The sequence below is a fragment of the Diaphorina citri genome, unplaced genomic scaffold (genome assembly GCF_000475195.1).
Source record: "Diaphorina citri unplaced genomic scaffold, Diaci psyllid genome assembly version 1.1 scaffold1441, whole genome shotgun sequence".
In the NCBI taxonomy this organism is placed as follows: Eukaryota; Metazoa; Arthropoda; class Insecta; order Hemiptera; family Psyllidae; genus Diaphorina; species Diaphorina citri.
The window spans coordinates 56,901-70,257 of NW_007378867.1; the positions used below are offsets into that span (position 1 = coordinate 56,901).

A 13,357-nucleotide genomic window follows, 5' to 3' on the forward strand; every position below is an offset into this window, starting at 1 on the left:
TTTTCCCTTCTAATATAGGAATCTAGTACATATTCATGTCAATTTTTAGTCAATTATACCCATATCTTGTGTGAAAAAAGAAAAACCACCAATTAGGTATTGTTGGAAATTAACTGTAATGCTTTGTATTTTTATACACCTTTATTCTGTACATAGTTGTTATTTAACAGTGCCACACTGTGTTGTAAGAAAAATATATTTTAAAATATATTTCCGTATGTTAAACATTTGTAGATTTCATTCTTGGTAAGTTTTATTCCCCAGGCAAATCTCCACCAGGTACCAACTGAAAGAAAGATGAAATTCGGGGGATGTCAATAATGAACTTTTGAAGAAAAAAGCTCCTTTCTCTTCTTTCTTGCCTCCCCTTTTCTGGTATTTTTGTCTCCGTTTTTCTCAATTTTCTATTTTCCTTCGTTCTCTCTTTTCTTGTGCTCGAACGAGATAGGTATTAGGTACCTACTTAGGATTGGATTTTTTGCTTCAAAGATGAAGAATCTGCATTGAATTGGTTGGTCTTAGCACACAGTTATGTGTGCACTACAAATTAATTTTAATGTATTATTTGCGTGCTTGTTATGTTTAAGTACGTTTAAGCACAGTTGATTGATTATGTGACATTTCCAAGGAGATTCGAATGTAGGTATCTAATATCACGAGATAAGTACCTACTTAGGATTGGATTTTTTGCTTGAAGGATGAAGAATCTGCATTAAATTGTCCTTAATGTGTGCACCTAAGTATAAGTACCTATCTGTAATGAGGTAATTACAAATTAATTTTAATGTATTATTTGCGTGCTTGGTATGTTTAAGTACGTTTAAGCACAGTTGATTGATTGTCTTTATAGTACAAGGAGAACAAGAATTTGGTGTATTGATGGGTGTATTGATCAACAAGAATTTGGTGTATTGATCTAGATTTTTTCTTCCCCTAATAGGGTTGCAAACTCCCTAGTTACTCTCACATTTTCCACCTAGTAGGCACCTATGTATGTATATTCATGAGATTCTTGTGAATCTTAGGCCTTAAAAAGTTGGATTTCAAAATCCAAACAATACTCCTCCACCATCTCCAGTTCCACCAGAATGTCAATAGGACAAGATTGTGATAGTGATGTGATAGGATGAATGGGGAAGGCGAATTAAACGAAATTAAAAAAAAATCTAGATTCTAGATTTAGCAGATTTGAAGAATAGTGTATAAACCAAAAAGAATGTACGCAGTCTCCTTATATCTTATAACAATACAGACCTACACTAGCATATATACGTACTTACCTTACTACATACTTAGTAGCTTATTATACAGTGTGGGAGCAACCATTGGTAGCTACTCATTCAAAGTAAAAAAAAAAAAAAAATGTAGCCAAAACCAAATGTCAGCCCAAAGCAATCACCCTAGGGCTGATTGAGAGGCTGACGAAAAAGGCCGATTCCGTCTGTACACGGGAAAAGGCGAAGGAAAAGAAGAATTGAGTGAGGTTAAAAAATGATAACGGTCCCGAAGGTATTGTTGAGATTGTTCATGGTACCGTCCACTTGGCTCACCCTGTATACTTGTGTTTGTGTTATCAGGATGAGAAAAATACCCACATTCCAATTTATCACACACTAGAAGTACGTCTGTTTGTGTGTATGTGTGTGTAGCTGTAGAATACCGTCTTGAAGAGTCTGGTTTAATAACAGTTAGATTTCATTATTGTTATTCATTAGTGTCGGTGCAACACGAGAGGAGGGAGGAAGAAGGGATATCAGTTTTGATTTTTGCCCCCTAACTAAAATCCTGGAAACGAGCTTGATCCACCATTCCTGACCCGCTGCCCTTTGTCCATAACATTCTTACCTCCTTGGTTAAGCGTCTGTATTGTGCTGCGCTCTTACGAAGAATTTTTGTACTAAAAGTGTGTACTGAACTTTTAGTACATAAATTTTCCGTTCGTGGCGTTGTAATCGAAAATTGCTAGTTTTGTGTTGTGATTTGCAAGGGAAGAGTGTTTTTTTCTTGAAATTTGTAGATTTTAATTCGAATTTAAATTAATTTTTGATTTTGATTAGCAGAATAATTAATAAACTTATTGATTTTTGGCCCCTCTAACTAAAATCCTGGAAACGAGCCTGATCCACCATTCCTGTCCCGGTGCCCTTTGTCCTTAACATTCTTACCTCCTTGGTTAGGCGTCTGTATTGTGCTGCGCTCTTACGAAGAATTTTTGTACTAAAAGTGTGTACTGAATTTTTAGTACATACATTTTCCGTTCGTGGCGTTGTAATCGAAAATTGCTAGTTTTGTGTTGTGATTTGCAAGGGAAAAGTGTTTTTTTTCTTGAAATTTGTAGATTATAATTCGAATTTAAATTAATTTTTGATTTTGATTAGCAGAATAATTAATAAACTTAATCCTTTTATTCAATTTACATTTCTTTGTGTGTTTTGTGTTTTAAAATTAGTTCAATAACCGTGTGTTTGACAATAATCTACGCAACCAGAATCTTTGGTAAGTGATGTAAAATCATTAAATTTTAAGCCCTAAACTTTCATTCAATATTTTGCTTGTTTTAAGCTTAGGTACCTGTGAAGCTAAATATGTTTTCTGCTGAAACAACTCAACAATAATCAGTTGAATTCTAATATGTAAAAAAGGTGTCCATTTTCAAAAGCATGTCAAAAGCTCATGATGTGAGTCAGAATTACGACCCCTGTCTAATAGGTGGCTTCAAGCCCTACACTTTGTCACTAGTTGACTCTGGAAAGCAGACAGCATGGCATTCTTGAGTGTAGACTATGGACTACAGAAAAATGCTTGTTGGAGAATCGTTCTGGATCTTCAACTAACGTCTTGGACTTAGGGATTCTCATGTGGATTTTAACGTTGGTCATTGACATATTTCATGCATTTGCTCAGAAGCTTTATGAATGTAGCATTTGGTGCTGTTATCAAAAGGTGTGATTTTTTATTTATCTGGAAATTTATGAACAAGATATTGACTCAAGTGGCACTGAAGCATCAATTTCAAACATTTGATTGGCCAAAATTGTCTTCAGTCTGACTTAAGAGCAAAGATTTTTGATCATAAAAAAAATATTGAATGAATCTGAAATGGCCAAAGGAAATACCATACCAATTCAGTCATCTTTTGTTCTAAATTATTTATTCTAAAATGTATTGAATGAATCTGAAATGGCCAAAGGAAATACCATACCAATTCAGTCATCTTTTGTTCTAAATTATTTATTCTAAAATGTTCAAAATAGATAAACCACAATTGTTTATTTTGGGCTAGCATGATTCAGGATAATTCAGCCTAAAAAAGTCTTACCTCAGGTTGATGCTTTATCAAAAAAAAAAGCCTACATGCAATTTATTATTAAGCAACTAAGTAAGTACCTACTCATGTCTAAATTGAGATTGGATCATAAGGTCCTGATAAAGAATACATTACACATGTCACAAAAAAGACTGATTAATATTGGAGGTATGTGAATAAATAAATTATGTAAGTAGGTACACTGAAACAAAATGTCTACCATAATATTATTGGGAATTAAAATTAGTGGAGTAAGTACCAACTTATTGGGATTCCCAATAATATTCATGCCAAAATATTGAAAGAAATAATTTGGGTAGAAGAGCTCACAGAACTACATATTGCAATTGGCAAATACCTATCTACTTAAGTAGACCCTTGTGTTGCAAGCCCTTGGTATAATTTATCAAGAAGGGATCAAATATGCTGTATTTACAAATTTTGTGTGCAATGTGCATCGGTCTACATTCCATTTGTATATTATCAATACAGAATGCCTTATCTGGGTAAGTAAATCACCAAACTGATTCACCTCTGTGGCCGAGCGACTTACAACCTTGAGGTACTGGGTTCGAGTCCCGACCGTACCAAACTGATTCACCTCTGTGGCCGAGCGGCCGAGTGACTTACAACCTTGAGGTACTGGGTTCGAGTCCCGACCGGGATAGAAATTTTCCAACCAAAAACTTCCATTCTTGATATCCTGATTAGGCATGAATGTAAATTGTAAAATCACGAGGTTAAAGCCAGCCGTTCCGAGAACGAACCTTATCCATTCAGGATAAAGTCCGCCCCAGCACTTACAAGGCAGTCGCCCTACCTTCCAAGATAACTCGGCTGGCTATCTAAGACTTTAATATTCAGAAAATAAGGAAGTTTCTCTATCACCAATCTTTCTTTTTGGTTCCCCCTCCAGACAACATGTTTGTAAACTATGCAAGTGCCTGCACATCTAACAGTGTGGGTAGTGAAAACATTCCCTATTTGAGTATAAAATCCCTTTTAATCCTTCGTATGGGAATTAATTGCATTAACCTTGTTTCAAAGTTTTACTCATTTTGTCATTGATGTAACTTTATTCGATTAAAACAAATTAATCAATCGTTCACCTCATACATAGATAGGACATAATTGAGTTCTAAGTTTTAACTAAAGAAATTTTGCCAACCTAGTTAGCTTGGAGGGTAGTGCATCACTCTTGTAAGTGCTAGGTTGTGGGTTCAATTTTCGCCCGGGGTGGATTTTATCCTGAATGGATAAGGTCTGTTGTTGGAATGGCTGACTTTGTCCTATCCTGTCTTCCCTCTTTACTTTAGGGATGATAAATGTCCCTCAGAACTGTCAGAAGAAGAAGAAGAAGAAGAAGGAGAAGAAGGAGGAGGAGGAGGAGGAGGAGGAGGAGGAGGAGGAGAAGGAGAAAAATCAATTTTGTGTAATTTGTCAGTTAATCTGTTTATGTCCTCTCAACTCTCAAACGATTGGTTGATTTTATAATTTTATGAAATTTGGCAGAAATGTTCAATGCATGAAAGTCCTTTCTCATGAACTTGATTGAACATTTTGGGGCCCATATAGGGTCTTTTTTTCTAAGTGATCTGTATGGTTCAATGAACCTCTAGTCCTATCTAACTGTACTTAACATAAGTAACATAACACATAACATTGTTAGCCATGTAGTTATGTGACATTTGATTTATTAGCATTTTACCTGCATTACATAGAAGATCAAGATATGAAACCCGAATGAACCAAAACGTGGCTGAATTTACCTCCTCTTGACTAAACTTCATTACCAATCTGGTTCTAACATTATATCCTGTAAGAGTGACATAAGTTATCATTAGCATTTCACTTACCTAGAAGCAAGATCAAGTTTTTTAAGCAAATTTAAAGTAAGTGGGCATAAGGAAAAATTTAGTGGATTTTTTTTCCTCCCTCTCATTACTTACATACATTTACATTAGTAAGTATAAGGCAAATTAAATAAGCAGGCGAGATGTAGGTAAGATATCAGTGGATTTAGTGGCAGTTTTGAATTTGTAATGGAATTTAAACCATGACGTATGGAATTTTTCTCTCTTCGATTTCGGGACGATAAGACCCTAGCAGTTACAGTTCCCTCTGTCAAACCTCTTAAAAAAAATAAAATAAAAACTATGGAGATGTTTGCCTTATGTTTAATACATTTTTGACAGTCCAAATTTCTCCGCTGGAATCTTAAACGTATTTTGTGCATATTAATTACATAATTAATTATTCATAAATGTTATTTTTATACTCGAGTAGGTATTAGTAATTTGTTAAATTTATAAATAGCGTTTACGTTCTTTTTTCCCGCTTCCTAGGCTTAAGAACTTCCCACGACAAAATTTCATGTCCCCGTGCAAGGCTTTTTCCCAGACACCTATACAATATGTAAGTATACATAGGTGTATGTACATTTGTATGTAGGTATGTATTATGTACATGGGAATGAAAATTACAATGAGCAGCTCTCAAAAGTAAACACAGACTAGGTAATTTATGCGACGGGGAAAACAACCAGGGTCCCTGAGTATCTATAATATTGTTCGGTGAATTAGAGGAGAATTATGGACCCAGTTTTTGAGATGATAGCCTCGCCTGCTGTAGCTGTGGTAAGTAAACTTTGTTTATGATTCAGAAATGTGTTGAAATAGAGAACTTAGGTTTCAACTGTTTGAAGATTCACGTAAGCAACCCGACTTTTAGGGCGTTTGCCCCTACACCTAAGCCTCAGAGTGGGCTTTTTGTGTATGGAGTTAAGCATGAGCATGCTGCGACACAGACCACACGCGTCGAAGGTAGCAGTTGCTTTATTGCTCCGAAATAAAAGCGGCGGTGACTTTCGTGCTATGCCAAATTGAGATACCTATTGCAAGATGGAGTAATACCTGTAAAACTAATGTGTACACTATGATTTCAGGCATTCAGTGAGAGAGTGCTAGGTCCGTTTCAGTTCATAGTACCCCTGGGTGTGGTATTAGCCACGTTTGGATGTGCTCCAGTCCTATTTATAAACTTTTCTAACAATATCCCGCGTAATTGATCGTTCAATTGGTTCATAGTAATCTAGTATATCTCAAGTCACGTTGAATAATTGTGAACAAAATGGTCTTACATTGCGTAGTTCCTTATTTACCTACGTCTCAAACTGCAGTGATTACAGGTCAAATTGATTAATTTATTTACATTACCTCGAGCACTCATTGAATTATGCTCCTTTACACCTAAACCTAAGGGCTTTTTGTGTACGGAGTTAGCATGGCCATGCTACGACACAGACCACACACGAATATTGAGGAATTTCGTGACGGGCATGCTACGACACAGACCACACGCATTTCTACGAAATGAAATCGGCGGTGAAAAACTTTCGTGCTGTCTTTATGCTAAATTGAGATACCACCAATTGCAAGACGGAGTACCTGTAATACTGACGTATACATTATGATTTCAGGCATTCAGTGAGAGAGTGCTAGGTCCGTTTCAGTTCATAGTACCCCTGGGTGTGGTATTAGCCACGTTTGGATGTGCTCTCAGTGTTCAGTTTGGTGTAACCAGGTAATTATTGTTAGTATTGTGCAACTTGGTTCATTGACATATTGACAATAATGTTGATAGTGTTTGGGCGGTAGACTTCGGAGTTGGAAGTCCAAGTTACGTTATAAAATTTACCGTAGGTGGTAGCATATTTATTGAGGAATTTCGTGACGGGCATTCATACTAAAAGTTAACTCATTTTCCATGCAATGGAAATCTGACAGATACACATTCCGAAGCACTTACCTTCCAATGTACTTTATCCAAGCTTGTAATAGGTGACCAATATCAAGTTTTAACAAGGAGTAGTCGGCTTACCACTTAAAATAGTCAACTTTTAAAGAAAATTAGTAAAAAGTTTTAAAAACGTTCCGATTTACCGATTTTCGGTGTTTTTGACAAATTTGAATTTTTCGCGGTCGTTTGAATATTCTCGAAGGAGGTTCCAAATAATTGGATTTCACATGTTGACAAAAGTGTGAAGCCATTTTCCCGGCGCCCAGCCCCAAGCCCCAACACAGGCGGGGTTCCGAGTCCTCGAGTCCAAGAAAGGGCAGTGGCCCAGTGGGGTGAAATCACAACAGCAGTCGGTACCTCCTGCACCGAAGGCCCTAAGGCAATAATGTTGATAGTGTGTGGGCGGTGGACATCGGAGTTGGAAGTCCAAGTTACGTTATAAAATTTACCGTAGGTGGTAGCATATTTATTGAGGAATTTCGTGACGGGCATTCATACTAATGTCTAACACATAAAATTCATCTTCCTTTTCTTCATATTGCTCAAATCTATTTGGTTTATGTTACAGATTATGTTATGCTGCAGGAAGAGAGGGACATATGCTACAGGCATTCTCATTTGTTCATGTAAAACGTCTCACTCCAGCCCCTGCTGTACTCTTCCAGGTAAGATTCCGATGTAGAGAGTTCCGAGTTCGACTCCCGGGAACGAAAAAAAGTGACTCTTTTTTAAAAAAAGTGACTCTTTTTTAAAAAAAGTGACTCTTTTTTAAAAAAGAGTGATAAAGGTGGTCCAAAACTTGGGGAATCTTATATTATAAAATCAAGATCCATTCACTATATTCACACACTGATCGCTCTATCTCCTGAACCACAACACCTAGAAAGCTGAAATTTGGTAGGGATATTCCTTTTATGGGTTTTATAGGTCATCTAGGTGTGCAATAAGAAAGGATTTTGCGAAAATCTAAACCGATCCTGAGATATGATCAAGATATGGACTAGCGGAGCGAAGCGACGGAATTCAGCTAGTAAATATATATATTTTCAAGAGGTTTGATAGAGGAAACTGTATAAATTACCGTTATCACTTACAGAATTACATAGAAGGATTAATTGATTAGTGTAAGAATCCTGCCATTAAAGCCTTTAAAAAAAAATCGGGAACTTGGTTTTCAACGTGATTATCGTAGCGCTCCGCTGCGCTGGCTAGATGATCACATTAGTATTTGGACTATTTGGGTCTTGTTGGGCATGTTCTACGGTTACTCAATAATTTATTTACTTTTTTAACCAAATTTTAATCGCCATGTATTTTTGGTTTTGTTCCCAGGTGCCTCTGGTGATTCCAATATTTGTGCTCATCATGTCCATAGTTCTATCATTGACTCCAATAGTTACCAAGCCTGCACCTCAGTTCCTTATAGCAGTAGCGTTCATAGTGCTTGGTATTCTGGTCTACATTCCATTTGTATATTATCAATACAGAATGCCTTATCTGGGTAAGTAAATCACCAAACTGATTCACCTCTGTGGCCGAGCGACTTACAACCTTGAGGTACTGGGTTCGAGTCCCGACCGGGATAGAAATTTTCCAACCAAAAACTTCCATTCTTGATATCCTGATTAGGCATGAATGTAAATTGTAAAATCACGAGGTTAAAGCCAGCCGTTCCGAGAACGAACCTTATCCATTCAGGATAAAATCCGCCCCAGCACTTACAAGGCAGTCGCCCTACCCTCCAAGATACCTAGGCTGGCTATCTAAGACTTTAATATTCAGAAAATAAGGAAGTTTCTCTATCACCAATCTTTCTTTTTGGTTCCCCCTCCAGACAACATTTCCAAGATAACTAGGCTGGCTATCTAAGACTTTAATAGTCAGAAAATAAGGAAGTTTCTCTATCACCAATCTTTCTTTTTGGTTCCCCCTCCAGACAACATCACCTACTTCATTCAAGTCCTCCTGAAGGTGGTGCCTCCAGACCAAACCGACCCGGATAATAGTGACACGGAATCCAACGGTGTCTCTCTGTCCGTCAAACATTCCTCGGATGATGTGCAAGCCAATGGGGTCGAGAAACATGCTCTGCTCGAAGTGGAAGTACGCACCCCCATTGTTATCAATGGAGCCGTGAAGGACTCGAATCAGTCAGCTGAAAGTTGAATTGAGTCTGACATGTCTGGGTCTGAGTTACCCATTGAAATTTGGATGTAGTGTCTCTGTGTCTTCCACCTGGGTCTCAGTGACCCATTGAAAAATGAATATAGGGTTTTATGCCCATGTTGAATGTTGAATAAGGGTCTTATTCCTGGATCTCAGTCATCAATTGAAAGAGGAATACAAGGTCTCACTCACACATTGAAAGATGAATTAAGGGTCTCAGTCACCCATTGAATCTTAAATATAGGGTCTCATTCGTGGGTCTGTCACCCATTGAAAGTTGAATGTAGGGTCTGAGTTGCCCATTGAAAGTTGAATATAGGGTCCCATTCCTGGGTCTGTCACCCATTTAAAGAAGACTTTAGGGTCTCACTCACCCATTGAATGTTGAATATAGGGTCTCATGCCACAATGAGTGTGTAGACCCAGCTATTAGGATCTCATTTGTGCTCATATTAGGGTTTATCAACCCTGGAGTACTATGCTGATACCTAAGTATTACAGTATACATTTTTTTCTCTCTCTTTTGTATACGCTTTTTTCTTGTCAAACTCCTATGGTATTACTATTGTATTATTTTTGTTTATGTGCTTTGATATAATCAGTAAATATGTCGGTATGTGAACAAGTTTATAGTGTATTTTTTACAAATCAGTATTCCAAGAAAGAAATACCTTTTGTTATGGACAAAACATTGAAGAAATAGATTTATGTAAAGCATGAATTAATAAGCATTTTTTACGGAATATGTAGGTACTTCCTGTGGAAGTTTCAATTATTACCTGATTCTAGCTTGTCAACAACCTAAGGAGCAAATTTTCCCTTCTAATATAGGAATCTAGTACATATTCATGTCAATTTTTAGTCAATTATACTCAAATCTTGTGTGAAAAAAGAAAAACCACCAATTAGGTATTGTTGGAAATTAACTGTAATGCTTTGTATTTTTATACACTTTTATTCTGTTCCCAATGAGGGTAGATTTTATCCTGCACAGATAAGATTTGTTCTTGAATGGCTGGCTTCCTCTTAACCTCCATCTCTTCCTTCTCTCTTTGCTTTTTGAACAATAAGACCTTAGCAGGTACAGTTCCTTTTCTCAAAACAACAATCTTTCATCTTGTGGGAAAAATCTCTTCTGTGCCAACTTTTTCATCAAATTTTAGAGAAATAAACATTCCAAAAAATCACACAATCAATTACTATGGTCACACATGACCTTGTTGCTTAGTGTATAAATAAATAATAATAATAATAAAAACTCACCATGGTAATGTTGTTCCCGTTGAGCAGAATTTGATCCAGCTTAGTAATCCTTCTTCCTTCCGGGGTACTTTCATACTCGGTGACATCTTCAAGCAACATGTTAACAAAGTCATCAAACCCGTTCAGAGTGCCGACAATTTCCTTGTCGTTTTTCATGATGATGTGAATTCTAGAGCCAATACATTTGTCGACCAGTTCAAGGGGAAGTAATGTAGATGGGTTGGTGGCAACAGATGGTGCTGTCATTGTGTATAAAAGATGGGTCCTGGAAAAAAATGTTGGTTATCATAAACACCAAGTCGGCAAAATCAATAAATAGGTAGGTATATTTTCATCAAATAGCATAGGTAGGTACAAAGTTCTGTATTGATGACTTCTGGAATATGCACAGGTTATTGGTGTGATCATCGGTAATCCCCAAATAAAATTGATCAGGTCTGAGGCAAAATAACTGAGCAAATGACTATCATGACAACTGAAAATGTCCTTAAAGTTAATAATAAAAACTCACCATGGTAATGTTGTTCCCGTTGAGCAGAATTTGATCCAGCTTAGTAATCCTTCTTCCTTCCGGGGTACTTTCATACTCGGTGACATCTTCAAGCAACATGTTAACAAAGTCATCAAACCCGTTCAGAGTGCCGACAATTTCCTTGTCGTTTTTCATGATGATGTGAATTCTAGAGCCAATACATTTGTCAACCAGTTCAAGGGGAAGTAATGTAGATGGGTTGGTGGCAACAGATGGTGCTGTCATTGTGTATAAAATATGGGTCCTGGGAAAAAATGTTGGTTATCATAAACACCAAGTCGGCAAAATCAATAAATAGGTGGGTATATTTTCATCAAACAGCATAGGTACAAAGTTCTGTATTGATGACTTCTGGAATATGCACAGGTTATTGGTGTGATTATCGGTAATCCCCAAATAAAATTGATCAGGTCTGAGGCAAAATAACTGAGCAAATGACTATCATGACAACTGAAAATGTCCTTTTTAAGAGAGGTTTGAGAGAGGGAACTGTAACTGCTATGGTCTTATCGTCCCGAAATCGAAGAGAGAAGGAAGACAGGATAGGAGAAAGCCAGCCTCGAGAACGAACATTATCCCATCAGGATAAAATCCGCCCCGGGCGGGAATCGAACCCGCGGCCTAGCGCTTACAAGGTAGAGGAACGAACATTATACCATCAGGAAAATGTCCTTAAAAGTTAACTCACTTCCCACGCAATGGAAATCTGACAGGTACACATTCCGAAGCACTTACCTTCAAATGTACTTTATCCAAGCTTGTAATAGGTGACCAATATCAAGTTTTAACAAGGAGTAGTCGGGGTAGGTATATTTTCATCAAATAGCATAGGTAGGTAGGTAGGTACAAAGTTCTGTATTGACTTCTGGAATATGCACAGGTTATTGGTGTGATCATCGGTAATCCCCGAATAAAATTGATCAGGTCTGAGGCAAAATAACTGAGCAAATGACTATCATGACAACTGAAAATGTCCTAACTCATTTCCCATGCAATGGAAATCTGACAGATACACATTCCGAAGCACTTACCTTCAAATGTACTTTATCCAAGCTTGTAATAGGTGACCAATATCAAGTTTTAACAAGGAGTAGTCGGCTTACCACTTAAAATAGTCAACTTTCAACTTTTAAATTCCGATTTTCGGTGTTTTTGAACTTTTCTCTTGTGAATTAACAAATTTGAATTTTTCGCGGTCGTTTGAATATTCTCGAAGGAGGTTCCAAATGATTGGATTTCACATGTTGACAAAAGTGTGAAGCCATTTTCCCGGCGCCCGGCCCCAACACAGGCGAGGCTCCGAGTCCTCGAGTCCAAGAAAGGGCAGTGGCCCAGTGGGGTGAAATCACAACAGCAGTCGGTACCTCCTGCACCGAAGGCCCTAAGTAAACACATTAATGCGTTGCCTGCGAGAGAGCTTTGCTCGGGACATTTGATGTGACGTCAAAGTTCACGATTTAACGGCATTTTATTAATCGATTTATCTCGGAATCTAGAAGTCGTAGAAGAAAAAGAAAAATTTCGTTGGTCCTCATTTTTCCTGCTCTATGACTTTGAAACATCACCCAAGCGCGACTGATTTTTTTCTATTTTCCTTCTTTCTCTCTTTTCTTGTTTCTAATATCACTAGATAGGTACCTACTTAGGATTGGATTTTTGCTTCAAGGATGAAGAATCTGCATTAAATTGTCCTTAGCATTAGCACACAGTTATGTGTGTACCTAAGTTATACCTATCTGTAATTAAATTAGGTAATTACTTACAAATTAATTTTAATGTAGTAAGTAATGGCGTACTTAGTATGTTTAAGTAAGTTTAAGCACAGTTGATTGATTGTCTTTATAGTCCAATGAGAACAAGAATTCGGTGTATTGATGGGTAGGAAATCTATCACCAGATCAACACGTATTTTGAATGTTCTAGATTTTTTCTTCCCCTATTAGGGTTGCAAACTCCTTACTCTCACATTGCCACCCAGTAGGTGGGACCTAGGTACCTAGGTATAGGTATTCCTGAGATTCTCATGTAGGTACGTACCGTCCAGACGTACCCTTCAATTCCACCAGAATATCAAAAGGACATGATTTTATGAATGAGACGTGATGAGAGATGAGATGAATGGAAGGCGAATAAACGAAAAAATCTAGATTCTATTTGTACGCAGGTTAGTATTAAATCACAGGTAGGTAAATATAAACCAAAAAGTATGTACGCAGTCTCCTAACAATACAGACCTACACTAGCATACTTAGTAGCATAATATACAGTGTTAGAGCGACCACTGGTATTAG

The 13,357-nt window shown here is 37.3% G+C and overlaps 2 protein-coding genes and 1 long non-coding RNA gene across 6 annotated transcripts; 2 read left to right on the plus strand and 1 right to left on the minus strand.

The window, feature by feature from the left end:
- Positions 1-95: 95 nt before the first annotated feature.
- On the minus strand, positions 96-12,253 carry LOC103515920 (U6 snRNA-associated Sm-like protein LSm5). 4 transcript variants are annotated; one of them, XM_017446865.2, is made up of 3 exons: positions 12,098-12,253; positions 10,535-10,799; positions 96-286 (listed from the first exon to the last, which is right to left on the minus strand). In XM_017446865.2, the coding sequence occupies exons 2-3, from the start codon at positions 10,778-10,780 to the stop codon at positions 254-256; spliced, it is 279 nt and encodes a 92-aa protein (XP_017302354.1). In that variant the 5' UTR covers positions 10,781-10,799; positions 12,098-12,253; the 3' UTR covers positions 96-253. The 4 variants fall into 4 exon arrangements, with proteins under 4 accessions (XP_017302354.1, XP_008479086.1, XP_008479084.1 ...); XM_008480864.3 differs by lacking the exon at positions 10,535-10,799 and adding an exon at positions 11,046-11,310 and having other exon boundaries at positions 12,098-12,230; XM_008480862.3 differs by lacking the exon at positions 12,098-12,253 and adding an exon at positions 11,802-11,876.
- LOC113470208 lies at positions 5,913-6,328 on the plus strand. The gene is made up of 2 exons (XR_003393346.1): positions 5,913-5,943; positions 6,252-6,328. It is a non-coding gene; the product is annotated as an uncharacterized LOC113470208 (long non-coding RNA).
- On the plus strand, positions 6,782-9,956 carry LOC103515918 (b(0,+)-type amino acid transporter 1-like). The gene is made up of 4 exons (XM_008480861.3): positions 6,782-6,889; positions 7,674-7,770; positions 8,438-8,606; positions 9,042-9,956. The coding sequence occupies exons 2-4, from the start codon at positions 7,705-7,707 to the stop codon at positions 9,269-9,271; spliced, it is 465 nt and encodes a 154-aa protein (XP_008479083.3). The 5' UTR covers positions 6,782-6,889; positions 7,674-7,704; the 3' UTR covers positions 9,272-9,956.
- Positions 12,254-13,357: the final 1,104 nt, after the last annotated feature.